Genomic DNA, 25,320 nt, shown 5'->3' with positions numbered 1-25,320 from the left:
GCTGAAGGGGCAAAGAGAGAACACAGCTATGTCATGGTCACGAGAGCACCCCCCCTCCCCAGCTAAGCCGGCCACCCAGCACCCACAAGCACCATTTTCCTCTATCTGTAAAATGAGAATAATAGTCTCTGCCCAAAGAGTCACTGCGGAGATCAGACAACATGGGGGTACATGGAAGTCTTTCCCATCCTGAGACAGGCTCCAGAAGGAGAAGGGATGACTGCTCTTAGGGTTATAAGTCCACATTCTGTTCCTGGCTCCACCTCTCACTTGCCCCCCCACCCCCCCCCCGCCCGCCGCCATCCCTGGGCTCCGTGGAATCAGGAGAGACTTGTATAAGGCCGTCTCTTGAGTCCTTTCTGTTGTGATGCCATAGGAATCACTCTGTGACATGGGTCAAGCCCTGAGGCCAGCCCAGGGCAGGGAGCTCCCTCCCAGAGGCCAGCTCAACCCCCTCCCCCATCAATGGGATGGCACTCAGGGTGGGGGAAATGTTGATAGGACCAGGACAAAGACGTCATCCTCACTCACCTTTCGGAGCCTCACCCCTGTCTGGAGACGGCAGGACCTTTCTGACTTCCACTTCTCACCTCTGCGGGCACCTGGGAGAAGGGAGTGCCTGCACCATCTCTGTGCCTGAAGGAACAGAAAGAGCAAAGCAGCGGCCCCTGGGCTGAGAGGGGAAGACAGAAGACATTCATAAATGACCCTCTTAGCTGTTTACGAGACACCTTCTGAGAGAAAGCAGAGGAGGAGAAATAAACTTGAAGTAGGAGAGCTGGCTGGTGTCTGAGATGCGCTTTGATAAGCCAGCTGCGCCAGTATTTCTTCTCTGTTTTTATGGCCACCTTTACAGCCCTGTGTTTGGGGCTCTTTATCAGGAGCCGGAAGGAGAGAGTGAGCAAGATCCAAGGCGAAGAGCCTTCCCCAGCAACTCCACGAGCAGATACCACCTCATCTGGAGATCAAGATAACCCCAGCTTCCCTCCCAATCCAGGCAGCTGTGCCCCAGACACCCTGATCTGGGCTGGACAGGAATTCCTGAGCACGGCAGTAAATTTGCAGAGCCAGGCCCTCCTGGCAGTCCTGACTGGGCTGCAGGCACACGAAAATGGGGCTGGGGCTGGGACGAAGGTTCTCCTGAGACCAGTAAGCAGCCTCCACCAGGCCCCTCTGGATCCCTTGTCACAAAACCCACTGAGTCTCAGGGCTCCTCCCCAGATGTGCTCACCGTTGTGCCTGGGACATGACAGCCTCCCAAGGGTCACACCAAGGCTGGGGCTGGGACTGTGCCATCCTCAGCCTCCCGAACTTGTCAGGATTATGTAATGATGAAAAAAATGGGGACTGGGGAGCTCTCCCATCAAGCAACCTAGATCTGTCTGAATCCCAGCTCCTTCCCTTGCTTTCTAGGGCAGTAACTCATTCCGGCCTTAGTTTTTTCATCTGTAAAATGGCCCATGCAAACAGTCCCTAACCTTGCAAAATAGGACACACTGAAGGGACTCAAAAGATAGCAGCAGTCTTCATATTAGGTGACTGGGTCTCCCACCAGCAAAAGTAGCCAGGATGCCAGTGTTCACTGCTTACTTTCCCAGACTGGCCATGCCCCGGAAGCCTGAAGCCTTCATATCAGCCTCACCTGAATGATGGTGGCCCTGTTCCCCACCAATGTGGCATAACTTACTGAGCTCCTAACATGGGCCACTGTGCTTGGGGGTAAGGGACAGTGTTATAGAAATGGAAAAAAGCATAGCCCCGACCCCTAAGGAGTCCAGAGGCTGAAGCCAAAACTAAACCTACAAATACAGGATACGCTAAGAGCAAAACTCCGGGATTGTGCAAAGAGAGCAGGATAGTAGATACAAGCACGGCCGGGCTGGGTCTGAGAGAGTGAGTAGGAGTTTACCAAAAGAAAGAGGAGAAGGAAGCCATTGCCTGCAGTTAATGGCTGGTACTGGGTAGCTGACGAGCCCCCTGGAGGGAAGGCAGAGACATCTGGGCACAGGCAGCAGGGGCTGAGAGAGGATGGTGGCCGGCGTCCAATTAGCAAGAGCTGCTGCTGCAGGCTGGGCAGCCCCAGCCTGATGCTGAATGTGCCACACGCGGGATCCAGGGCAAGTGAAGGGTGCGGGGCAAGGTGGTGACATCAGTTTACGGTGCTCCGGGGGAACTTCTCTTGGATCACAGTGGAGGACGGCAGGTCGGGGAGGGTCTGGGAAGATCTGACAAGCAGGCGGCTGCAGCTGGGGGAATGACCTGCAATCTGGCTCATGGAAGCTGCACGGGGTGTCAACTGTGCGAGACCAGAGAGCCTGCACTTCAGGAAATCCACGTGGCCAGACAATTGCTACCACAGCTGGCACTTTCTCAAGGACCTGTTCCTCGAGGGCAACCAAGAGGCCAGAGCTAGGCCCCCAGAATTCAGCCCTGAGAGCTCCAGAGCTCCCAGGGGCCATAGCGGGCTCTGACACCTGCCTCCTTGGGCCTGGACACAGACACATGCCGCCAAGCAACCAGGGCACCTAGAGGTGCACACACCCATGTATGCCTCTCCTCTGCTGGATGACACCCAAGCACCTGCTCTTGAGGTATGTGTGGAGGTACAATGACAAACCTTCTCCTCCCTGCTCCTCTCCAAGCCCAGCTCAGCCCAGCTGCCCCCCACTCCCCTTAGATGGCACTTGTAGCCACCCAGGATCTGTGAGTGCCACCAGCCACACCCCTGGATGGGCTCCAGCCCAGGTGAGGCCTCCCTCTAGCTTCTTACGCCAATGATCGTCCATCCCTCCTTCTACTCCCTGGCCCTCGCCCCCCTTCTTTTCCAAGGACCCCCTACCAGCTCCTACGGTGTTCTGTGGGGAGAGGCCCTCTGCCCCAAACAGGACCCCAAACTGGCTTTTTAGCATTTTATTTTAAAACAGTATAGGTTCCGGGAGTTTGGGTGGCTCAGTCGGTTAAGCGTCTGACTCTTGATTTTGGCTCATGTCACGATCTCACGGTTCGTGGGATCGAGCCCTATATCCTCGCTGATCGTGCAGAGCCTGTTTGGGATTCCCTCGTGCTGGCTCTCTCTCTCTGTCTCTCTCTCTCTCTCAAAACCAAATAAAATTTTAAAATAATAAAATAACACAGGCTCACAGGAAGTTGCCAAGATGGTACAGACAGGCCTGTGGGCCTTTCCCCCCAAGTCTCCCAATGGACCCCATCCAAGTGGGAGCCCCATAAGGTTGCTGAATGAAAGAGCGTATATGACGTTGACTGAGTCCCTTCCCCCTCTTAGGTCCTGAGGCCCCCAGCCCCACCCTCAAAGTGAGGTGCACAGTCGGGGAAGCTTAGACAGTAACTCCAGGTGGGCCCAGGGAGAGTTCAGCACCAAGACTTTGTCTACCAGGCCTGCTGCCCACCCCTCCCCTTCCTAGGGACCCCTGGATCAGGCTCCTTGGAGAATAGTGGGTACGGGGCAACAGAATCGATGGGCAAGCATGGGAAGTCAGAGAAAGGCCCTAGAAGCTCAGGCCAGGTCCCTGGTGTGGGGTCTGGGGATTCAGAGCCTGGGGCTCTGGGCCACCTCTACTGAGAAAGAAAGGAGCCTGGCCCAGGGAAACAGGCCAGATCATCTGAGTGAAGGTAGCAACCAGGCTTCCCCAATTTTGGAACCTTCTTCCCCAGCCCAGAGAGGAGAGCCAGGGGCCCTCTGCAGTCTACCTCTGGCCTCTCGCTCCAGACCTGCCTCACCTGCCTCTTGCCCCCTTCCCACCATCCTAGAGCAGAGCCCTGCTCAGAGCACTTCTCAGCTCAGTTACCCTCCAGGGGTCCCCATTTCCTCAGGGGATCCTTTGTCCTGGCCTAGCTCCCATCCCACCCCCATCATCCTCTGGGTTTGGTCACACTGAACCAAACTAATTTACAGATTCCCACACAGCCCTCATATTTCCCATGTGCATGTGTCCACCTATCCCACACGGCCTCCCCATCTGCTCTGGAGGAAATCTTGCCTCTTCCATTCCCCAGGCCTGCTGACCTTCACCTGATGCCCACAGTAAGCCAAGGGTTGGAGGTTAGCCAAAGATAAGGATCTCATTTTGAGCTGAGGAAACTGAGGCCCAAGTAGGGTATCTTGCCCTCCACCCTCCACCTCTCCTGTTCTGCCCTGCTCCTTGAAAAAATGGGTGGCTGGGGCGCCTGGGTGGCACAGTCGGTTAAGCGTCCGACTTCAGCCAGGTCACGATCTCGCGGTCCGGGAGTTTGAGCCCCGCGTCAGGCTCTGGGCTGATGGCTCAGAGCCTGGAGCCAGTTTCCGATTCTGTGTCTCCCTCTCTCTCTGCCCCTCCCCCGTTCATGCTCTGTCTCTCTCTGTCCCAAAAAATAAATTAACGTTGAAAAAAAAAATTAAATAAAAAAAAAAAAAAAGAAAAGAAAAAATGGGTGGCCATATCCGCCTGGACTGTGGACAGATAGAGGGAGGTCACCTTGTACCCTTCCAGAGTGGTGAGGGGGTTGTATCCCTTCAGCCTGGGATTATCCAGGTGTCACAATCTCCCAGGGTCTAGTGCCAGACCGGCTCTGTCTCGGAAGTATTGCCACTGTTGACTATAACCAAACTTCCTGGTTCATAGAGGGAGGGGATGTTGGGATGTGCAGGTCACACTGACCTCCCAGCAGGTGACCCAGCACCCAAGGGTTCCTATAGAGATGTGGCTCAAGGGTCAGGAAGCTTCCACTCGCGTGGTCCAGGCGGTGGCCAGCAGGCCCAGAGCTCTGGGAGAGGACGCGGGAATCCTTCAGCAGAGGACACAAGCATAGGACAAGTTCCCATGGAGCCTTCAGGCCAGGCTGCTCCTCCTTCCTCACTATTTATGGCCCTTTGCAGGCTGCTCTCCTCTTTGTTCTGCCAAACAAGCTCACTCCTGACTTCCAAGTCAGCCAGGGACTTGGCAAACATTTGTCAAGACTCGTCCCCTCACTGTGTGTTTGTCTACTCGGCAGAGATCTGGGCTCTATGCACAGACAAGCTTTGCCCCTAAGGCTCAGAGGGAGCCCAATCCTCTGGGGTTCCACCTGCAGGTACAGCAGGGAGTTGTCCCTCCATCCACCAAAAGTCCAGCCTCCCTCCACCTTGTCTGAAATGCCACCCTGTCCTCAATGTCACGCATTCTCCCCCAGGGCAAAGCTCACATGCAGGCCCTGTCCATGGGACAGTCACACCTAAGTGGCAGTGAGTTTGAGGTGTCTGGAGAGGGGAGGAAGGGCCCTATGGTGGGGGTGCCGAGTATGACCTAGAACCCAACAGAAGGACAGGGGAGGGATCGTAGGAGCAGCCACGACTGGCTCACCGCCCCCACCCCCAGCTCTCCCTCTATGTGTCCTGAACTCCTCAGGATGGTGCTGCTCAGACAGCCAAGGTCAATGTGCCCTGACCAATGCTGCCAGATGGGCAGACAGCCCCCAGAAAGGCGGGTACTCTGCAGAAAAGCCAGACTTGGAATTCACGGTCACTGTCAAGGGAACAGAGGGAGGCTTGTGCCAGATGGGGGTCCCAGAGGGCAGAGATGTTCTGAGGGAAGTGAGTCTCTGGGCCTCTGTTTCCCTGTATTCACAGCGGGAACAGAGATGGGAGGGAGCTCACCCACCTGGGGGCACACGGGTAGCTGCCTCAGACCCCACAGCACAGGGCAGGGCAGAGGGAGAGGCTGGGCGGGCAGAGTCCAGAGGCCGAGGCAGATCCCCTTCCCTTCTCCGGGCTTGCACTTGTTCAATCTTTATAGATGGAAATAGGGCCTGTTTTACAGATTTGCTCTGAGAGACGATGTTGCTAATGCACGGGAACGTATCAGCAAAAGCCTGGCACACACCAGGCGCTTAATCCATCCATGGAGGCTGGTGGTAGTGTCACTGTGATTCGTGATCTTGGGCAAATCACTGAACCTCTCCTAGCTCTCCTCCCCCTCATCTGTAAAACGGGTTGACAGCTATCTGTGATGAGGAAATGACCGATATGAAGAGCCCCGCGTGGACCTAGCATACAGTTGATGCTCAAAAACATTAGCCCCTCTGTACACATCCAATAGGTATTTAATAGATGCTTGGGATGAAGCACAAATGGCTATTAGGAAACTGAAAAGGAACAAGGAATAGCAGGTCCATGGAGGTCTTGCCATCAGGGTTCAAGAGGGAGCTTCTTGGCCACCCCCTGGGTCCAGGAGGCTAGGACTGGACAGCCCCGTGGAGAGGCTCCTTACCCTTCTGCTTGCAAACTGTGGTCCAGGGAGCCCTGGGGCTCCTCAGGGGAGCCTCAACCCTGGGGCTCCTCCTCATCAGGCTCCTCCAGATGGGGATACAGGGGGAGGGCACACGAGCCCACACGTATACCCACCATCAGCCAGGGCACTGCTACATTTATCTACCTAGGAGTCCTGGTAAAGTTGCATTTGCGAATGTGCCTGGCTGCTACAACTAATCTAAATTCTTGTTATTCACATGAAGACAATAAAGCCCAGAGAGGCCCATAGGCAATTAACCCAGGACCCTGGAGCTGTGGGGCTCTTTGTGGTGCCTCTTCAGGCTCCTGTCACGGCAGCAGGGCAGGTGGATATGAGTTGTGCCCATCGTCAGGTGCATAAGAACATCCACACTGAGCCTGCCCTTCACTAGTTTTGTCATTACCCTGCCCCACCCCAGTCCCAGGGCAAACTCCTGCTACCCCACAGCTCAGTGGGAAGGTCACTTCCTCCGGAAAGTCTGCTGTGATCCCTGGGTTAGGTTTGCCGCCCCCGTTCTGGCTCCCATGGCTCCTAACCTGCCCTACTTCTTAGGATACTTCTTAGGATTGGGTCATCTTTAGATCCAATGCCTCATGAAGGATTGCACTGGCACTCCATTACCCCTGTGTCCCTCAGTGCCAGGACATAGGGCAGTGCTTAAATACTGTCTGTTGAAGGAAGGAATGAACTATGGCCCCCACTGTCCTCATCTATGAAATGGGTGAATACCACCTCCCAGGATAAAGAAAATGAACCATGTACTGCGCCTGGCAAATCAAGGGCTCATAAAGACAGAGGCCCTGGTGTCCTGGGCAGATTCTAAGGGCAGGAATCCAGGCAGCCATTACCCACCAGTTTCCTTTGCTACAGCAGAGCCTCACCTCCGGGAGCAAAGGCCTGGGCTGGGCATAGAATCCCTCCCCAAGACTCCAGGGCACCTCATCGATCAGAGGTGCCTGCCAGACCAGCACTCCCCTTCTGAGCACTACTTATTTAGAATTTACAGAGAAGGGAAAACACAAAGTACTTCAAAGCACTCTACAAAGGAGAAGGGCCATGAAGCCCTGGGCACCCAGTAGGGAAGGGACTCCCTTAGCTGGCCCTGAACTGACACCAGCACGTATACAAGGGCCTCCCTATACCTCACGGCCCGGCGAGGTAGGAACTCAGTATCCCCCACAGAAAGGCTGAGAAGGTGCGACTCACAGTGCTAAGGGGCAGAACTGGGATTCCCAGGCTGACTCTAAATGAGCCTTGAGTGCCAGGAAGAATCTAGGCCAGACATGAACACACAGAATATCTCGAGTCCCCAAGTTCTTTCCTGCTTGGCCCTGGTAGTGAAACTGGAATGGGGGGGGGGGGGTATAGTTTGGAGTGAGGCATTAGAGGTACAGGTCCCAAACCACCCTCCCAACCCTGCACAAAAACCACATTCCCGTCTCCCCTCAGAGCAGTCAGCCTGCGGAGCCCAGGGACAGTTGCTCTGCAGCAACCAGTTCTTTGCACCCAGGGTTGCCCAGCTGAGGGGGAACAGCCCCACAACACTGACAAACATCAATATTTCATGGGCAGCTCCTCCTGGCCTCCAATCATGTTTTCAATTGTCATGAAACAATTCAGAATTTCCAACTCAGGGCTAATAGGCTGCCATCAGCCAGTCAGCCAAAGCAGGCAGGGGTAATTATTTTAAAAGCTTCCGACAGTGCTGTGCCCTGAGCTGGCTCCCCGGATTGTCTGTCTGCAGTAGTGGCTGCGCCCCTTCAGGCCCTGGGCACCCTGTCTCCCCGTGCAGCAAGCAGACATCTGGAGAGCCGCCGAGGTCCCAACCGCAAAGCCTGTGAGGATGGGACGGACAGACCAGGCCTGCAGAGGGTGATGTGAGGGCTCTAAGGGAAGGAAGGCTCCAGGCAGGCAGGGGTCATAACTTCTCACCTTTACAGCTCTCAGGCCAAACCGTGGCCTCCTGTGCCATGGTAGATGGATGGATGGACAGACACGTAAAAGGATGGCCAGAGTGGCTGAGTGATGATGCCGAATTAATCTTTTATCTCATCTCATACCTATCCTCCACTCTCCAAGCTCGGTGATCTTTGTAAAATATAAATCTGACCAGATCTCCCGCTGTTTAAACCTGCCGTCTGTTCCTCTTTGCCTTCGGGATAGCATCCCACCCTCTTAACAAGGATTATGAAGCCCTGCGGTGTCTGGTTCCTACTTAATTCTCCAGCTTCCTCTTCCTCCATTCAATGCCTTCCCACTTTAGAGCTGTTCCAGTGAGAAATAGGGAGTGGAAAAACTGTTCCAGGCAATCTCAAGGCCTGTATGTCACTCAAGGCCCTTCAACATCAGGCTATAGTTTTCCTTTCCAGCACTGTGCTCCAAACATGGTTATGGGTTGGTATGTCTGCCTCCTTGGCTCAGCCCAAACAAGCAGGAGCCATTCATCTCTGTACCTCTGCAATCACAGGCACAGAATACGTGCTCTCTAAACTTGCTGACCTGATAGAAGCCAGTCCAGGAAGGTCCCAAGGTCAGGGCTCTTTCCACTACTCCATGCAGATGCCAGGAGGTCTGCAATGAAAGAAAATACTTAAGATGTCCCAATGGTTTCTATTTTTGCTTTGGCTGCCAGGATGCTCAGAGTACAATATAATTATGTTCAAATAAATCAATATCATACCTGAACGTAGGGGTTCCCCTCTATCTTACCTGATTGTAGGGATTCCTCTCTGCCTTTGGAGCCTCTAATTCTCTCCTCACAGATGAAAAAGAGTATAAATAGGTCCCTCCTTTGCTCTGCATATCCATCCTTATATAAGGGTCAATAGACTCTAAGCTCCCCTCAGACTTTCTGGTAGCCCTCCAACTCTTTCTACAGATGAGTGCAGGAACAATCCTGACGGACTTCAAACTCTCCCAACAGAACCAATGCCTCCCTATCACATTGCAGTAGACACCCTACCAACACCACGAGCACCCCTCTGAGAACCTTCACAGGGCAGGGACTTCTTTGAAAACCAACCCATTCCCTGCCACAAGGAGCTCAGAGAACTTGTTCCAGGACAGCAGCCAGTATTCTTGGGGTAGAGTGGTGACTATTCCTTAAAATGGTGGAGCTCCCCCTCCCACCCTCCTGGGGTGGAGACTGTGACCCTAGCCTGGCCAACCACAGCCTTGAGCCACTCTTCCCCACAAAGTAATTGGTTCAGCTGTGGGCATGTGAGCTGCACCCAGCCAATCAGCATAATCAAATCCCTTTGCCCACCCTAGGGAGGGTCCCATGCTTGGCAAGAGAGACTCAGCCCTGCTCTTAAGGAGCTTAGGACCCTGGTAGGGGCAACAGGTTTTAATCAATCATTACACAAATGTTGATATTAATACTATTGCAATAAGAGCAGTAAAGAGAAAGGACACTCTCCCTACTTTTCCTGGATATTAAGATAATAAACTGCTTGAAGAATTTGTATCCCTTTCTGCATAAATGGGGCTGAAGACATTTGCCCGTTGTGTTTAACATGAACCCGTGTGACAAATTCATGTCAGAGTTTCGTGCTAGGGAAAAAACTTTTGTTTAGAGGAAGTATATCAGTTTGGAAGGAAAAACAAAGCAAATGCACCAGCAGTTCTGCTGATCTTTTTTGGGTAGGTACCAGGAAAGCTCAAAGCGAACGTGATACTCAGGTACAAGGACTGTGTAAGTACTATAAGAACAGAAGTAATCCTGTTCTCCCTTGATCCAGCTCCAACCTTGCTGTCTCTGACTGCCTGATCCCTCTGCCTCCAAAGTGGAAAGTACGTGCCCCCGAGATGTCACAACCTAAAGGGAAATTGTGGAAAATTCTTGGTGGAGGAAGTGAAAATAAGATCATAACAAAAGGGTTTCACCCCACCCCAGTTCACCAAGAACTTTGAGGACTTCAAGCCCTGGTCCCGCCCCATTTACCTGCCTAGTTTCCCTGGTCTGAGACTTCCTAGATGGCAAGCAGGGTATGAGGGGCAGGTCTACTAAATCAGAGAAGGAGCCTACTTCTGCCTGACTCAAACAACAAGACCGCAAAGAAGGAAAAAAAATGAGCAAAGCATCTTAAGGAGAAAATCAACATGCCAGGTTTCACCATGAACATCCAGCCCAGCTGCCCATCCCCACACAGGGTGACAGTCCTCCCCATCATCTCACAGATTGCTCAATGAAATGACAACTCTTCTTATTCCCACTTCACAGGTAAGAAAGCTGAAGCTAGAAGAGGTTATATCATTTGCCCAAGGCCACATGACTGGTAAAAGATGCAGACAAGATTCCTCCTCTGGCCCTCAGGTCACAGGGGCAGCTCTATGGTACCACAGGGTCTGCCTGGAAACAAGGGCATACGGAGAATCACACACGCACGCCCAGTGGTTGCTGGAGAACAAAACCTGGAAAACAGCTGATGTGCAGGGGTAAGAAGGTCTGATTTCCCAGGGCAGGTGCCAGAGTGTAAGTGCCCCTCCCACCCCTGCCCACCCAGCTAGATGACTGTTGCACCCTCCATGCAGAGTAAAGGCCCAGCAGTTGCATTTATGGCCATGATGCAGGGACACCTTGGGTGTGTGGGGAGGCTGCCTGAGACAAGGTGGGAAGTGTCTCCGCTTAGCAGCCTCCAGGGCCAAATCTGCCAGCAAACCAGTTTCACACATAAAACAGCCAATACCGTGGCAGTGGAGAAGCAGAAGCTAGAATTCCCAAAGTCCATCGTCCAAGCTGGGAGACTGCATTTCTGCCAGGCCACCCCCAGGTCGTGGTCTGAAATCCTGTGCACGGGGGACTTAGCTCTTAACCCTTATGACCCTGTGTGCACCAGAACCATACACAGCCACCAGAGAGATATTCCTCCTGTTGACAGTCGAGGGGAGACTTGGAATCCCCAAACAGCAAGACAGGGAACAGAGGCCACTTCTCGGGGCCTGAGCGTGAGGCATCTGCGAGCTTGGGTCGGGTAGGCTTTGGGAGTTGGGAAGGGTTCCTGTCTCTGCATTTCCCTGACCAGGTGGCCCTGGAGATTGCGGGCAAGCAGAGCGTCAGAGCAAGCGGGCACGGGGCCGTGGCCTCTCCGGCGGCAGCTGTCGGCTAGAACCAGGCAGGGAGGCGCCGCCGATGACGGCACCTCATGAAACATAGATGCGGGCCGCCGCACTGCCATCTCCCGGCACCTTGAGCCAAAGCGGCAGCGCCCGAGCCCGGTGGCCGTCTACAGACAGGCTCGGTGGCTCCTGTCCCCCGGGGTGGTTGCCTGATGTACTGACCCGCCCGACCCCCGTCCCTACCACCACAGCCCGGCAGCTGCAGGCTCAGACCGGGGGCTTGGGAAAGGCAGGAGCCTGGTCGGCCAATTGGTTTCCCCACAAGGCTTTGTGAGGAGTTATCTGTCCGTGGGCAACACGGGTGGGACCCAGTTCCCGTTAGTCCTGCCCATCTCCCCTGAAAAGGCGAACGGGGCCATAGGGATGGAGTCTTCCCCTGTGCAAGGGCCGAACAGGGCTATGGCTGGAGGGTGTGCAGGCGAGGGGCTGAACAAGTGGCCGCAGAACTGTCTGTGCTCCATAGGGTTGGTCTACTCTTTGCTCATCAGCCCAGCCCCCGGAGGAGGAGAAGCGGGGAGGGGTGGGGGGTGGGGGGTATCCTCCAAGCAGGGCAGGGGTCAGCGTTTGCCCCTCCCCAGAAACTCTGGGGTCTGTCCTCAAACCTCCTTGGCTGCCAAAATCTGCGCTGCGGACATTCCCTGCCAAAATGCAAGACCAGCTTCCTCCCGAAGGCTGAGCAGAAAGGGGAAAGGTCGAATCTTAAAACTGGCGTCAGGCAGGACGGGGGGAAACTCCGACCAGGGCCCGTCTAAGCCGAGGTCGGGCTGGACCCCTAGTGTGCCAGGTGGGAAAGAGCGCAGAGGCCAGGCCGGTACCCTCAGCGGCTTCGTCCGCATGCGGCCAGGTCCCCCTTCCGCGCTAGCAGTCCCGGGGCGCGCTCCCCGGCCTCGGACCCCTGCGGCGAGCCGCGCGGACCCCTGCCTGCGACCCGAGGGAGGCCCGGACCCCTAGCCGGCAGGACTGCGCGCCGCCCCTCCCCGTTGGTCCAGGCGAGCGCCTCGCTTCCCCTCCCCCCTTCCCGCCTCCCCGGCCCGTGTCCCCGCCTTCCCCGCGGGCGACGGGCGGCGGCGGCGGCGGTGGCGGGAGGAGCGGGCCGAGCCGAGGCAGCCCCGACCTTGCGCGCTGCGATGTAGCGAACCAGCGAGGACCGAAGCTGCGCGCACAGCCGGAGACACAGCTGGAACCGGGGCCCCAGCCGAAGTCGAAACCTCAGTCAGAGTCCGTGGCGAGCGAGCCCGGAGCCGACGAGCCGAGTACGCAGCGCAACCCGCGTGGGGTAAGAGTCACTGGGCTAGGAGCGCTGGGTCTCCGCGGTGTTGGGGCGCAGGGAGGCGGTGGCGGATTCCGCACTGTTTGCTCCAGGCGTTTGTGAGGTCCAGCCGGTGGCGCGCAACTGAGCGCATCCCGGGAAAGGCCAGGCGCCATCGAGGCAGCACGAGGAGCTCGTTCCTGCGCCCAGCGCGCAGTCCCAGCTGCCATCGCCAGGCGCTACCTTGCCTACCCGGTGAGCCCACCCCACGCTTCGGCCCTGGGCACCCCAAGAGGGCAGCAGCCCCGGGGACGCGAGTCCCAGCCCTGCGAAGGGCATAGCTCCCCACGCCCTTCGCAACCTCTCGTGGCGGCGCAGGTCGCTGGGGAACACCAGGACACTGGGCAGCCGAAAGGGCCGCCCGCCGTCCCGGCTGCGCCCCGGAATGGGGGCCCCAGAACGAGCGAAAGCGCGGGCCCCTCTGCACGCCCGGGGACTGCAGCCGCAGCTTCGTGTCAAGAGGGTATTTTTTCTAAACAATACCGCTTCATTCGTTCGTTCGTTGGTTCCTTCGGGCAGCTATGCCGCAGAAAAGCAAAAGACATCGGCCGGAGCCCCGGCTCTCTTCGCCGAGAACCCCGACGTCTCGCCGCCCGTGCTCGGAGGCGCCCCCAGCCCACGGCGGCCTGCCCTCGCCCGCACGGGTCGGGCTTTTCCTTACCCAGAGAGGAACCCCAAATGCTCTTCGCAAAATCCAATAAAGACATTCCCGCGGCTTCTCCGGGGTTTGATTGTTGACGCAGGCTTCCCGGGCACACAGCCGCTTCTCTAGAACCGGGTCTCGGAATTCTGAAATTGACCAGCCTCCCAAATCTGAGCCGTTTCGGCGGTAGTAAAGCGATGGCCCCGAGGTCGGGATCGCAGAAAAGGGAACCCGAGGCTGGAATCCTGGTTCCAAGGTTTCCCGATTTAGGAATTCCCTGAATCTAAAAATATTTGAGCCCACTTTACTGAGAAACTAAGGCTTGGGTGTCCCGTTGGCACCCCAGGGGCCTCTGACAGCGATCGGGGCTAGAGCAAGGCCAGGTTGCTGTCCACTTGGCCAAAGACACAGAGCAGCAGGGGTGACACGGGAGGGGGCTTGCTGGCTCCCTCCCCTTTCTTCAGCTCTGCTCGGAAAAGGAAAAGACATGGACGGGGGCATGGAGACCTGGCTGCCAGGACTCAAGAAGGTAGAGGCAGAATTTGTTGCTCTTCCAGCCAGGCTCAGAGTGTGCTTTTCTCGGAAAAGCCGCTCCTGGGAAGCTGTGGTAACAGCATAAGCTGACCCTAGGCTCCCCCAGTTGTGTGACCAGTCTCTGCCACTTGCCCAGACTTCTCTTCTCCTCCGCTCAGCTATTCTCAGGAAGCAGAGAACGACCAGTGAGCGGACTCGGGTGAGCCATGAGGCCAGCCCTGCCAGCTGCTGACAAAGTTCCGAGTTGCATGCTCCCTGAGGCACCCCACTCAGCCATCCTGCCTGAGTACATCCCAGGTCTCCCACCAGGACAGGCTGGGGAACCCCAAATAACAGGAAGGCTGAGGCTGGGGTCCTTGGAAGCCTAAAGAATCCGGTGAGATGGTTCCCAGCCCCTACCTGAGCACCCCTTTCCCCCCTCACCCAGTAATTGCTTATATTCAAAGAAGCAAGAGCTTTTATTGGAGGGGGGGGGGATAAAACAGACAGAAGGAGGTAGGTGGTCCCAGATGCACTTCCAAAACTGGGTTTTCTAGTTTGAACTTCTCCACGGCCTAAGAGGCTTAGGGTTGGAATGTCCCAGAGAGTCATGGATGGCCTCGAGGGCAAGCCACGGCACATTCCTTCCCTTTTCCTAAAATCCCTTGATTCTGGTGCAGAGATTAGGGCAGCGTACCCCCATATAAGTGCGTGGAAGGATGCCCTTCATGAGGACCCTCCAACCACTCTTCCCAAATAAAACTGCTAACCCGTTCTTGGGCACAGAATCTGTTTTGAGTGAGCCCGGCCTTAGGAAAGGTCCCTATGGTGACTACTTCAAACCCTACAACAGGCCAGACGCCTCCACTCAACCCAGCCAGGACTCTAAGCCTCCAAATTTCCTGAAAGTCACAGAATCATTGCTAGCTCCACATGGCCCAAAGGGATGGGGAATAGGACACCTGGTTCCAGCCCCAGTAAGCCCCTTCCCTCCTCTCCTCATGTCCCCATCGTCAAGTGAGCTGCAAGTTGAAGCGGCAAGTAGCGATTGCCCAGTCCGTGTCAGACATGGAAACTGGGGCACAGTGCAGGTGGAGCCTTGTTCAAGGTCACACAGCAAAGCTGGGAGAACATTGAACCCCTGCTCTTACTCCCGCAAGGGAGCTGCCTGCTGTCCCGTGTGTATGATGTATCTGTGAGTGTGAAGAAAGACCCTTCCCTGCCAGGGATAGTGGCCAGTAGAGGGTGAGGCTGGGGAAGAAGAAAGTGCCCAGGTCCCTTCTCCAGCCAACACCCTATCCGGGCAGCATCCTCATCGTCTCCTCTCATTCAGCCATTCCCTGGGCCCAGCAGAACAGACTCCCCCGGGCAGTCCCTACTAGTCACAGTCTCTCTCTGGGGCCCAGGGCCTCTGGGGATTTGGGACTTCACCCGTAATAGTCTGAAGGCCTTTCCATCCACATAGCAGGCATCAAGATTTCCAAATATAGGGACTAATGTGACTGTCCAAAACACTGCCGGAGGCTTGGGTCCAGAGGAGCACACAGCAGGTGCTCAATAACTACATTAAATGCAATAGTGAGGGATCCAAGCCCCTCAGACTGAACAGCTAGAGCTAGAGTCACAAAACAGTCCCCATCTATGAAAATCCTGACTCTTTACACTCCGTGGATAGTGAAAAGCGGTGGCCCTCAGCCTCTGAACACCTACAGGCAGAACATTTATTCCAGGTCCCCACCCAGAAGAACACTATGCTTCCCACATCGGCGGGCTGAGAACAAACCTCCTGTCCCCTACCAGCCCGATCTGGTGCCGAGCAGTGTTCTGGGACCCAGAGCCTGGCTGTGTGTGCACGATGTGCAGGGAGCATGTGTGCATGTGTGTGAACAGCACACACCTAGGTGGGTATGCACTACATGTGTGCATGTGCCTACTCCAGTGTCCTGTCTGTACCCAGGCAGGCTGGGTCGCAAAAAGAGGTACCTGCTGCTGCAGGAGACTCAGCCAAGAAATACGGTAAAAGTTGAGGCTGAGGGCAAATGTTGGACAACCATACTTCCCACGTCCCCCTCCTGCCACCCTCCCCCCACCCACACACACCCAAGATTATTTTCATCCTGGAGAGCTCAACTTCGAGAAACTCCCCTTTGGGAGGAAAGGGCAAGAGTCGCTGAGCCTCCCCAACTCAAACCCGTGGGATACATCCTCCCTCTGGCCTCAGCCCCAGCCCCTGCTCCTATAGTCACAGGCACCCAGTGAGGCTGTGCCAGATCCCAAGGAGCTGTGCTTTCTCCCAGCTCCCAGAGCTGGGGGCCTGGGGCTGACACTCAGGGAGTGAGAGGCAGGCCTGTTTCCACCCTGTACCCACCGCATCCCTGCAGTCCTCACCAAAGAAGTCAGCCTGAGGCTGTGGGTCTCCTGATGAGGAGCCAGGGTGAGGGATGGAAGGCAGTGCCTGCAGAACATCCCAGATCCTCAGCCTGCACAGTCCCAAGCAGAGACTCCCAGGAGAGATGGGGAGTGCACCAGGCCCTGGGGTGAGGTGCTGGGTCTGGAGTGTAGGGCAGTGCTTCTCCCCCAGGTTGCCGTCCTGCCCAGCGCTGCTCCCATCTGGGAGCTGGTCCGCAGGTGAGGAGCAGAGGGCAGCATGGGGTCCAGCTCTGGCCAGAGGAACAGGTCAGGGTCGCACCCTACCACCCCATCTGCCATCTATTTGCTCAAGACTCCGCAGTCTCAGAGCCGGCTAACAATCGCTGAGCAAAATCCTTCAACAAACTTCACTGAAGTAGGAGGGGATCATTCTGAAGGGTAGGAGGGGAACTTCTTTGCCTGCACCCATGGAGGCCCCAGTGGCGCTGCAGCTTAGCTACCACCGTACCAGGGAGAGGCTTGAAGGCGGAAGGCTTCCGGGACTGCTGCCCCAGGGTTGGGAAACGGCAGGCACCTGGCCTGGGCCAGGTGTCTGCAGCTCTGGGAAGCCAATGCAGAGGCCGCAGATCGCTGCAAACCTGCCCTGAAGGGGGCAGAAGCCAACCCCCTGGCTGCCAAGGCTTGGGCCTGGCTGATTTGGCCGGACTGGTGCAAAACAAGGGAAGAGGGCCCCACAGGAGAGGCTGTGGGGCCTGGCGGGGCTCTTGGGGTCTCCTGCTGCACTCGCCAGAGGCCTGGAGCCAACAGAAACGTTTCGTCTGATTAGAAGCCATCAGTTCTATCCCAATCCCGGAAAATTGACTGCGGTGCAGAGGGGGAGGCCTGAGAAGCAGCCTTGGAGGACAGGGTCCAAGCTAATTAGGAGGCAGCATCCGGGGGCCCATTAGAACGCAGGCTGCTGTCACTCAGCCGGGCTCAGGTCCCGGGAGAAGAGGCCGAGGAAGGAGGGGCCGGCGGCCCCTAGACGAGGACGCCTCTGGGAGCTGCCGGAACGGGCCCCGGGCTCTGCCCCCGCCCTGGCGCTGGCTCGGAGGCGCCCGCTCGGTGCGATCCTGCTCCGAGAACATTCTCTCATCCTGGGCTGTTCTCGCCAGGGGCTGGGGACTTCGAGGCGGCCCAGACAGGAGTCGATTCTGAACAAAACAAGTCATTTGGGGCTTGAGGTGGGCACGAGCCGCGCGGGACTTGGAGGCCAGATGCGTTTCTTTTGTGCGGCCGAGGGAGAAGTCGGTGCGTCAACGGAGAAGGAGGGAGCGGCGCGGCGAGGCCGCGGGGGGGAGGGGGCGGGGAGGCGGCGGGAAGGTGGCTGCGGAGGGGGAGGGCACGGGCGAGGGAGGGCGGGCGGCTCGGGGCTGGATTCCGCCCGCGCTCCCTAGCTCGCTGGCTCCCTCCCTCCCCAGCCCCCTCCCACCCAGGCCCACCCCACCCACCACCCCTGGCGCAGGGACTGCTGGAACCTGGCGGTGCGCACTGTCGCTTTAAGACAGCCTCTGCCGGCGCCGTCCGGAGCCTTAGAAACCGGCCCCGGATCGGGAGCCGGAGCCGGGGCCGGGCGGGCGGCTGAGGCCCGAGCGGCGGGAGCGCAGCGCGGAGCGCGAAGCCGGGTATCCGGTCGCGAGAAACCGCTGCCGCTGCCGCCCGCCTGGCCCCGCAGCCCCGGGCAGTCCATGGGGCGGGCGCGGCGTCGTGGCGGGCGTGTGCAGCCCTGGGGGGCAGCCGCTTAGGCGCTGTGCTCTTGTCCCCGCAGGTCGCAGCCAGGGCGGCCGGGCGCGTCCGGCCCCGGCCCCGGCCCCTGGAGCGCCCGCCGCGGTCCCCGCCTCCATGGACGCCTTCAAGGGGGGCATGAGCCTGGAGCGGCTGCCGGAGGGACTCCGGCCGCCGCCGCCGCCGCACGACATGGGGCCTGCCTTCCACCTGGCGCGCGCCGCCGACCCCCGCGAGCCGCTGGAGAACTCTGCCAGCGAGTCGTCCGACACGGAGCTGCCAGGTAAGCGCTGCTCCCCGCGAGGCGCGCACGGAGCCGAGCCGGGCGCACGGAGCGGGGAGCAGGGCCTGGCCCCCGCGCCGCGCCGTCAGTCTCCCTCTACGCTCCAGGGGCGTCACGACCATTTCTTTTCCCGTTCTCGATCGGGGGGGGGGGGGGGTGTACGCGGAAATTTACACGCTTTATAAATCGAAATTCAGTGCTTTACTTCCACCCGGTCCCCACGCGCCAAGAGACCGGCAGATGCTCGAACCTACAACGGGAGGGAAGGTCGGACTGACAGCCCCTCTGGATCCGCAGCAAACAGAACGGGGAAAAAATTCGGTTTGCGCAACTGGGTGTCCAAGGGCCTCTCAGACCGCAGGAGAGGAGTCCCTCGAGACTGGAATGGGGCGGCGGGCGACAGAAAGTGCCCAGAGAGACAGAGATGGGACAGACACCCCGACAGGCAGTGGGCGACGATCGAGAGGGAGAAATCGAAGAGAAGGGGTGGCGGGAAAAGTCAGAAAAACACACTGGGAGGCGGGGGGAGGACAACTTCAAGTAAATAGAAGACACAGGACAGTGAGGGCGAGCGGGCCGAGGGGCTCGGCCCGGCTCGGAGTAGGACCCCCTAATCGAGGGAGACGGGCCCCACGTGGGCCGCGGGACGCGGCAGCCGCCAGGCCGCCCAGCCAGGGCCCCGACTCGGCTCGGGCAAGTCTACCTCCGCGCTGCCTTTTTGTCCGAGCTCAAGCTTTTTACCCCCCCCCCCCCCACCCGGGCTGGCCACGGGCTGGGCCGGCGGGTGGGCGGTGCGGGCAGTGGCGCGACTAATCCTCGGCGGGTCCCGGCCTCCAGGGTCTCCTTTTGGCTCCCGGGCTCGGCGTCCTAACTCGGCGCTGCCGCAGAGCGCTCTGCTTCCTGGGCCGTGGGCGCCTCTGCTGTGTTCGTTTCTTAATCCACCGCTGAGTGTTTCTCTACACGTTTTTAATCTCTATTTATTTCTGTTTTGCATCCCTAAGTGACTTTCTCTGAGAGGTTCTGTTTGCTTGACTTAAAAACAATCAACGCTGGATTGTACTTCTGTTTTCAAAAGTTTTAAGCGTGGCCTTTGGTTGGTTTTTACTTTTAAGATCCAGAGAAATATAAAGTTATAGATTGCTTTTTAAAACCAAATCTTTGTGGATATATTTAACATTTTAACTGTATTTTTCAATATAGAAAGAATCACTACACTAGGCATATTTCTCGAATTTAAAATAGCTACGTGCAACATTATTCTTGGGGAGATTTTTAAAAGTCAATCCAAAATGGCGCGTTTCTACAGGATTTTTTCAAAATCCATTTGCAGTGGTGTTATTTTGGTAATTTCAGTTACCTAACTATAGTGTTGTATTTTCCTGGGATTTAAAAATTATCTCTAGAAGGGGATTATTGGGAAGGGGTTAAAAAATCTATCTACAACAGTACAGTAAGTTGGTGCGGTGGTTTTTTTTAATCTCAAAGAAATAAATGCCTGTGTCTGCCTGGAGTTTATACACATGCAGCACTGTATTTAGTTAAGGGTGTGTTTGCACGGAGGTATTTGGCTTCTTAATTTGCATTTGCCCTGTGTCCCTATCTGCCTATTTTTAAGAGTTTGTGACCCTTTCTATGGTGTTAGGCACAGAATTGAGTTTATCTGGGCTTCTGTGTTTTGTTTTCATTTTTTTGTTGTTTGTTTGTTTCAATGTGTCTATGATTGAATGTATTTTGTGTAGCTTGAAAGAGAGAGAGGCTAGAGCCCCAGGTCACCTAGACAGAGTCTGTCGGTCTGGGCTGCTGCCTGAGGGATTTTCTGGGCCTTGGGACTTGAGGCCTGGAGCTAAGGCCGAGAACACAGCTGTGTTGTGCCTGCCCAGTGTGGCTCCCACACAGCCCTGGGGAGAAGAAAGTGCAGGGGCTGCAGGCCACAGCCTGGTCCGTGCTCCATGGACCCACTAGCTTTGGGCTAGAAAGATGTGATCCTAGTTCAGGAAAGCAGAGACCCCCAGATTTAGACGCCCAAGAGCCCTCAAATTGTCATACATTTGCGGGTGACATAAGCAGTAAGGCTTGAGCCTGAGCCCAGCCGCAAGAGCAGGCCCAGCCCGGCAGGAACCTAGGCCTGTGCCTCTCATTCCCGGGCTCTTCTCTGGGGCACGGCTGAGCAAAGGTGACTACCGACGATCAGGCGCCCAGCGGGCTCTTTCCAATAGGGACAATCCTAGGGCCCCTGGCGGGAGGGAGGGCCGCCAGCGCTGATGGCAGGCGCTTCGGTGGAGCCGGGACGGGGTGCAAAAGGGCAGAAGCCCAAGGTGACCGGGGCCTGTCCTGCCCGATTCAGAGAAGGAGCGCAGCGGGGAAGTCAAGGGGCCGGAGGACAGCGGTGCAGGAGGCGCAGGCTGCGGTGGTGCGGAAGACCCGGCCAAGAAAAAGAAGCAGCGGCGGCAGCGCACGCACTTCACAAGCCAGCAGTTGCAAGAACTGGAGGCCACGTTCCAGAGGAACCGCTACCCCGACATGAGCATGCGGGAGGAGATCGCTGTGTGGACCAACCTCACCGAGCCTCGCGTGAGGGTGAGCGCAGGGTGCGCGTCTGAGGGGACCCGCGAGAAGGGCTGCTGGCTACCTCTGCCGCGGTCCTAAGTCCTCGAAAAGCTTTAAACCCGCGCTCAGACTTTGTCTTTTTGGCACCACTTAGACCTGCTCCCTCCCTCCACCAGAGAGGATTCCACTTTAGGCCCCGCTGCTGCTAAGCCCGTTGGTGATTAGTGACCCTGGCTGCTGCCCGCCTCGAGTCCTACCTGACCCTCGGGCTCTCCTGCAGCCTCACCCCAAGATCCGTGGCCCCAAGGGACATTCCCCTGCCCTCCAGGGCCCAGGGCCCTCTGGGATGTTACTACCCTACACTGCGCAGAGGGTTCCCCGCTGATGAGGACCTCCGGAGCTGCTGGCGCCTTCCCCTGAAAACGAAAGGGAAAGGCAGATCTTGCCTGGCAACCTGGGAGAGGCCTGAAGGGTACCTATGCTTGGGGGTCTCAACACTTCCTGGGGCGGTGATCCCAACCACAGCCTGCTTCTCCTGAATCTCAGTATAGTCCCCACCTGACTCCTCTCCAGTCATTCAGCCAATGCTGAGCTCGACCCTTTCCCTCATGCCCTTTCCTGTAGGGCTGGGGTCAGGTGAAGGAGGAGCAGCTCTGGTGCCAGAGTGACCCTCAGGCTGGGTCCCTTTGGAGATGTAAGATCTCTGAGCCATGACCACATGATGTCTGCACACTCCCTCTCCTCACCCTTTGGTTCCCAGTAAAAGCAAGAGATTCGATGTTCTCTTGCCAGAGCAGCAAGAGAATCATTTCTTCTGTGGGTGTGCAAATATTTAATCAGATATTGTGAGCAAGTCCCAAGCCAGCCCAGAGTGCTACCTGGCCTACTGACTCCCTCCTATAACCCAAGCTCTCACCCCTCCCGTCAGGCTAGCCAGCCCAGTGGGACGCGAGTGAAGACAGCACTCAGTAATCCTGAACTCACTAATCCTGCCTGGGTTTATGGTGGCAGGAGTGGTATGGGGGTGGAATCAGGCAATGTCAGTGTGGGGGATTGGAAAAGGCTGAGATGCAGGGGACCCACAGCCTAGCTCAGGAAACTCAGCCCAGGGTTGGAGGAGGCCTGAGGAGGGTAGAGGTCATACAGTGGGAGGATAGGTGAGGATGGGCAAGGACCAAGAGTTGGGAAAGAAGAGGTTCTTACTAAATTGTGGGAGAAAGTGGAGGGGAGATTAGAGAGAAACTAGTGAGAAGTGAACGGAAATTAAATATTTGCAGAGAAACATATTTGGCATATATTTAGGCAGCAGGAGAGAAACATTTAAGGGAGGGCAAAAGGATCAAACATTTGAGGAAAATAAAGAATTGACTATTTAAGAAACAGTAATGGTCAGATATTTGGAAAGATGGGGAAGAAACTTAAATATTTGAGGAAGAATCAAAAGGATCAAAAATGAGGGATAACGGAGAAAATGGACTGGGGGGGATAGTTCAGATAGCGGGGTGGACCAAATGAAAATAAACGTTTGGAGGAGAAATGGGCATATCAAACATTCCCGATAAAGATGGAAACAGATTATTTGAGGAGTGAAAAATAGAATGAAGAATGAAGGGAGTCGGGAGATCTTATATTTCCGGGAAGAGAAATACCTTTTGTATTCGAGGGAGAAGAAAAAGAATGGAATATTTAGGAGACAGACCGGGACCCGTTTGGAGGAGAAGGCCGGAGATGGACTGGTTGAGAGAGGAAGAAAGCAAACGAATATTTGCTAAAACAAAAGAGGATCGCTCCGGATTAGGAAGAGAAAATAGATTTAACTCGGGGGGAGAGGATCTAGATCAGAAAAGGGGAAAGAGGAATGTTTTCTGGGGACAGGAAAGGAACCATTAAGGAGAGGCTGCAGGGGCGGAAATATCGGAGAAAAAGGACGAAATTCAGAGAGAAGGAACCCGGCGGAGGGCTGGGTGGGGGGGCGGTGGAGGCAGTGGAGGTGGAGGGGACTTCCCGCGCTCGGCAGCCCTGACCCTTCTCTTGCCCCCTCCCCCAGGTCTGGTTCAAGAACCGGCGAGCCAAGTGGCGGAAGCGCGAGCGTAACCAGCAGCTGGACCTGTGTAAGGGCGGCTACGTGCCGCAGTTCAGCGGCCTGGTGCAGCCCTACGAGGACGTGTACGCCGCCGGCTACTCCTACAACAACTGGGCCGCCAAGAGCCTGGCGCCAGCGCCGCTCTCCACCAAGAGCTTCACTTTCTTCAACTCCATGAGCCCGCTGTCGTCGCAGTCCATGTTCTCGGCGCCCAGCTCCATCTCCTCCATGACCATGCCGTCGAGCATGGGCCCGGGCGCCGTGCCCGGCATGCCCAACTCGGGCCTCAACAACATCAACAACCTCACCGGCTCCTCGCTTAACTCGGCCATGTCACCGGGCGCCTGCCCGTACGGCACGCCCGCCTCGCCCTACAGCGTCTACCGGGACACGTGCAACTCGAGCCTGGCCAGCCTGCGGCTCAAGTCCAAGCAGCACTCGTCGTTCGGCTACGGCGGGCTGCAGGGCCCGGCCTCGGGCCTCAATGCGTGCCAGTACAACAGCTGACCGCCCCCGCCAGGCCCCGCGGGCCCGCGGCCGGCACGGCGCCGGGGCAGGGGCGGCGCGGAGGACCTCGCCACGCCGCGGCCCCCGCGCCCGCGCAGCCCCCTCTTCCCCACCTCCCCACCTCCGGGCTGGTTGTGTGTTTGCTTTTCTGGACCCCACTCTGCCCTCCCAAACGAGACGAAACAAAACAAAAAGACGTCGGAGAAAAGTGCTGCGAAAAAAAACGGATGAGTTGCAATTTCCCTCGGGATGGCGCGGGTGGTGTGTGTTGGCTCCCTCGGGCCCCGGCGGGCCGTTGCGCGGAGGGGACGCGGCGCGGGAGGCGGGCGGTCCGGAGAGGACGCCCTCGTAGCCCGCGTTCCCGCCGCGCTGGACCCGGAATGAGTGGCCGCGCCTGCGGACTGGACGTGCGGAGCCCGGGCAGGCTGGCCCCGGCCCCGTACGAACCGAGGTGCCCCCTCCAAGCTGGCCCCGGCCGAGCGTACCTTAGCTCGATTCGGATCCGAGTTGGAGCGGCCGTTGGGTCGGGGATGACGGTGCCCAGCCTGGGATCGGGGACTCGCTGTGGAGCCGCACGCGGCCGCGGCGCGCCCGGAAGAGCCGTCGGCCGCCCAGAGCCCCGGAGTCCTCTTTTAAGGCTAAGGAGACGCAGCTGGCGGTGCGGACGTGGCAGGAGAACGGGGTGGGCTCGTCTCCGAGCACCCGGCCTCCGAGCTTCGCCGCAGGCCCAGGTCCTCCGCTCCGCTCCCGGGCTAGGAGGTGGCCCCCTTGGCCCGGCGAAGAGCCCCCTCCTCACCGCCCGCCGTGCAAGAGTCGAGCCGGGAGAGCTCGGGGCGCGGCCAGGGTCCCCGCGCCGCGCCCACTTTGCACACCCGCTCTCCGGCCCGCGCCCCTGTTTACAGCGTCCCTGTGTATGTCGGACTGACTGTATAGAATTATAAATCTGTCTATATCGATTTGTCCATGTACGTCTATTAAAACCATAGTACAAGCGTGCTAACCACTGCCGAGCCCCGACTGCTTCATTCCACTGGGGAGGGAGGCGGGTTAGAAAGGGAACGCCGCCACCGCGGGTCCTGAGGGTTAAAGAGAGGAGCCTAGGCAGCCGCCCTTCAGTGGAGAGGGAGGTGCCCTCTCTTCCCACCGCAATTCCCGACCTGCTCTGCCCGGCTCCCGAGAGGGCGCCATTTGGCGCTCCGGGCTCCGAGTCCGCGCCCAGCAGGCGCTCACCCGCTGGGCCGCTCAGCCTCAGCGCTGTGCTCAGCCGTCCTAGCCAGCACCCCCACTTCCCCGGCTGCCGGGCTCTGCAAGCTCTTCCCAAGCTATGTCTGCGGGGACCCCCGAAGCCCTCAGGGTGCTCCGTGGCCCTTGTTCACCGGGGGAGTTGGGGTGAGGGCCACTGAGAGCCCCCTTGGTCCGGGAGTTGCCTTTCCTCCTGTGGGCCCAGTACCCCCACCTTGGAGCCCTGCCCTAACTGCTCCAGGCGGACTGAGGGTGCAGGATCAGCCGGTGTCTAGCCAGGGCCTCCCTCAGCCTTTCCCTCCTGAAATGACACTCAGGGGCATCCGGCAAAGCTGTGCTGGAGAAAGTGACCATCACACAGAATTAACTTCTCACTTCCCTTCCACCCCAACTTATTGGAAGGAGGCTGCGGGCACTTCCACCCTCCCCAGGCTTTGGAAACTACTGAACAAGACCAGCCTGTAAACTGCCTGTAAAATTCTGCTTCCCTTAAGTAAGTCACTTCCAATGGCAAAACAAAATGTTTGCAGCTGCAGCGGGGGAGGAAGGAGGGGTTGGTATTCTGCTTTAGAATCACCTTGTGACTAGGATTGGCGCTGCCCTGGAGCTGGACCCAGGCAAGCCCTAGATGGGAGTGGGGCACAGCCACGGGCTTGATCGTGAGCTAATAGCTGGAGA

General features: G+C 57.4%; 1 protein-coding gene and 1 long non-coding RNA gene across 3 annotated transcripts in view; one reads left to right on the top strand and one right to left on the bottom strand.

Annotated features, from left to right (window-relative positions):
- LOC125176536 (uncharacterized) overlaps positions 1–13,453 on the bottom strand; it is a 306,435-nt gene extending 292,982 nt beyond the window's left edge. The window contains exon 1 of the long non-coding RNA XR_007156306.1: positions 13,352–13,453. This is a non-coding gene — a long non-coding RNA (uncharacterized LOC125176536). The remainder of the gene's footprint in view (positions 1–13,351) is intronic.
- On the top strand, positions 12,020–24,403 carry PITX1 (paired like homeodomain 1). Of its 2 annotated transcripts, XM_047878127.1 has the most exons (5): positions 12,020–12,657; positions 17,371–17,506; positions 18,024–18,263; positions 20,608–20,840; positions 22,858–24,403. In XM_047878127.1, the coding sequence occupies exons 2-5, from the start codon at positions 17,473–17,475 to the stop codon at positions 23,398–23,400; spliced, it is 1,050 nt and encodes a 349-aa protein (XP_047734083.1). In that variant the 5' UTR covers positions 12,020–12,657; positions 17,371–17,472; the 3' UTR covers positions 23,401–24,403. The 2 variants fall into 2 exon arrangements, with proteins under 2 accessions (XP_047734083.1, XP_047734092.1); XM_047878136.1 differs by lacking the exon at positions 17,371–17,506 and having other exon boundaries at positions 12,021–12,657.
- The last annotated feature ends 917 nt before the right edge of the window (positions 24,404–25,320 follow it).

The sequence above is a fragment of the Prionailurus viverrinus genome, chromosome A1 (assembly GCF_022837055.1).
Source record: "Prionailurus viverrinus isolate Anna chromosome A1, UM_Priviv_1.0, whole genome shotgun sequence".
Classification (NCBI taxonomy): domain Eukaryota; kingdom Metazoa; phylum Chordata; class Mammalia; order Carnivora; family Felidae; genus Prionailurus; species Prionailurus viverrinus.
This window is presented reverse-complemented; position numbering and strand designations above follow the sequence as displayed.

Coding starts and splice junctions, on each gene's coding strand:
- PITX1 (XM_047878127.1), top strand. CDS start 17,473: ATGCGTTTCTTTTGTGCGGCCGAGGGAGAAGTCG. Junction 17,507..18,023: donor TGCGGCCGAGGGAGAAGTCG/GTGCGTCAACGG, acceptor TTGTCCCCGCAG/GTCGCAGCCAGGGCGGCCGG. Junction 18,264..20,607: donor GTCCGACACGGAGCTGCCAG/GTAAGCGCTGCT, acceptor TGCCCGATTCAG/AGAAGGAGCGCAGCGGGGAA.